The sequence below is a fragment of the Charadrius vociferus genome, unplaced genomic scaffold (assembly GCF_000708025.1).
Source record: "Charadrius vociferus isolate BGI_N301 unplaced genomic scaffold, ASM70802v2 scaffold478, whole genome shotgun sequence".
Lineage (NCBI taxonomy): Eukaryota > Metazoa > Chordata > Aves > Charadriiformes > Charadriidae > Charadrius > Charadrius vociferus.
Genome location: NW_009650063.1, coordinates 433,244 through 435,292, shown reverse-complemented (window position 1 = coordinate 435,292; position 2,049 = coordinate 433,244). Strand labels below are relative to the sequence as shown.

General features: G+C 51.7%; 1 protein-coding gene across 1 annotated transcript in view; it reads left to right on the top strand.

Moving 5' to 3' along the window:
* Window positions 1–650: 650 nt before the first annotated feature.
* SLC25A4 (solute carrier family 25 (mitochondrial carrier; adenine nucleotide translocator), member 4) overlaps window positions 651–2,049 on the top strand; it is a 3,939-nt gene continuing 2,540 nt past the window's right edge. Inside the window, exon 1 of the mRNA XM_009891790.1 lies at window positions 651–892. Coding sequence (XP_009890092.1) covers window positions 651–892 — 242 coding nt within the window. The remainder of the gene's footprint in view (window positions 893–2,049) is intronic.

Here is a 2,049-nt window from a genome sequence, read left to right as displayed (position 1 = left end):
CAATAACTTCAAAAACTGGAATTCTTACAATAAAGACTTCATTAAAATGTAACTAAGAAAAACCCCACACAATTTAGATGAGCTAAAAAGTGTCTTTTTAAAAAAAAAAAAAAGGCAATTTAAATGAGTTAAAACAAAGATGGTGGGGGAGGGGCAGGCAAAAGACCCTTTCAGGCTAGACCCCACCACCAGTGTCTCACTCCAGGCCCCCCATTCCCCTCCCTCCCCATTAGCATCCCACAGTCACTCTCCCACCTCTCACTCACCAGACACCGGTCAGCAAGGCACTAGCTGACACCTGAGTGCACTCACTGAGATGACAGTCTGGACAGTCAGGCAGCAACTGTGAGCAACACCATCCCATGGGTCTGGACAAAACCATCAGTAGAAGCCCTGAGACTTTAAAGGGATATTTACTTTCCTGTGAAAAGAGGAGACACCAGACCTTGTGAGCAAATTATGAGGAAGAAAAAGGAAAGGTCAAGGGTACATACATTAAGCAACACCCCTCTCAACTCACAGTCTAATTCTAGGGCTCCCCTATGCTTCCTGCTTGCACCTGGTTTTGGTCCTTGCTCAGGGAAAGGTCTCTTTGAGGGGAGGTCTCTTCCCCTTTCTTAGAAGCTGTGGACAGGCTCCATCTGCTCAGGATGGCCAAGGTGCAAAGGGTGCTCCTGGAAGTTAAAGCTGCTGCGTGCTTCCCAGAGCTGAGGTTCATGAGAAGAGACCTCTACCTCAACAGACCGAGGAGAGGCAGAGGGCAAGAGAGACGGGGGATCAAATTTACAGACTCATTGACTCATGCTAACAAACACGTCAGTGAGAAGAGATTTGCTGTCCTGAAGAGAATGGCTCTTCGTGGAACGGCCAATCTTTTAGCACCTACATTAAGGTGAGTCCTATTTCCATTATTGATACCATATTACCAAATCAAAGCAGGCCTCATTACCCTACGCATTCCTCAGTATAACGTTGTCCTAGGGGCAGATCTTAATGCCTTTTTAAGGCAAACTCCTAGGTATGCATCTAAAGCTTGCTGCACTGCCTTTCACTCCACACAAGAAAGTCACCCAACAGTAAATCGTAAGCTCTTGCTTTCTTATGGGAGTCAGCCAGGAAGGACAGATGAGAAACAGGGAAACCAATGATGGAGCGGTGTAATCTTAATTTGAGACTTGAACGTTCCCCTAAGAACCATACACTGAACGAAGGCAGGGTTTCACTACAGCCTTAACTCTTCTTTCACACCTGCTGTGAGTCAAGCAACTTGAGCGTGCCTGGGCATGTGCTTCCCAGAGTCCCTTCCCCTCCCTCCCTCCTTCCGAGGAGACTGACTGCGACTCTTGCGAGGGTCTGACCTTGCAGGGTTGAAACGAGGGTACAATGCAGGAAGGCATGTTGCCTCCTCTCTGGGAAAGCCAGGTCCTGGAGCATGCCGGGGTATTTAAAGACCTCAACGCCTGCAAGTTCACACAGTGTATCGAAGATGAAGCGGGTCCCTTTGCCCTTGACTCAGAGAGGTCTAGCCCATTCCTGGTGAGCGATGCTCATGAACATCACACCACTGCGCCACCTCCGGGGTTGACTCTGTGACCTTCATTGTAGGGCACGACGTCCGCACCAGGGCACGACGTCCGCACCAGGGCACCTGCCCAGCATCCGCCCGTCCCCCCTCACCCTTCATGGTGTGAATCCACACACAGGAAGCCAAGGCTTAAATCACTCTCGCTTCTTCACGTTGACTTCACTCAACAAGCTGCCCGGTCTCCTCACCCAGGCCTCTGTGGGCAAACTTGCAGCCCCCAGCGCCTGCCTCCGGCCCACACGAAACAGTTAACGTCGCCTGAGGTGCTCCTGCCAGCTTCCTCAGTCCCCTCCTGTGCCTCCCGGGTGCTATTAATACAGCAGGCACATGCTCTGACATAGCGTTCCCCGGCAGCGACCAGATAACTTTAATTTGCCCTTTAAACGTCCGGAGCCCAGTGGCCCTCGCGGCCCCTCCACAGGGGAACATGGCGGCGCTGCCCCGCGCCCCCCAAGAGGGGCGGG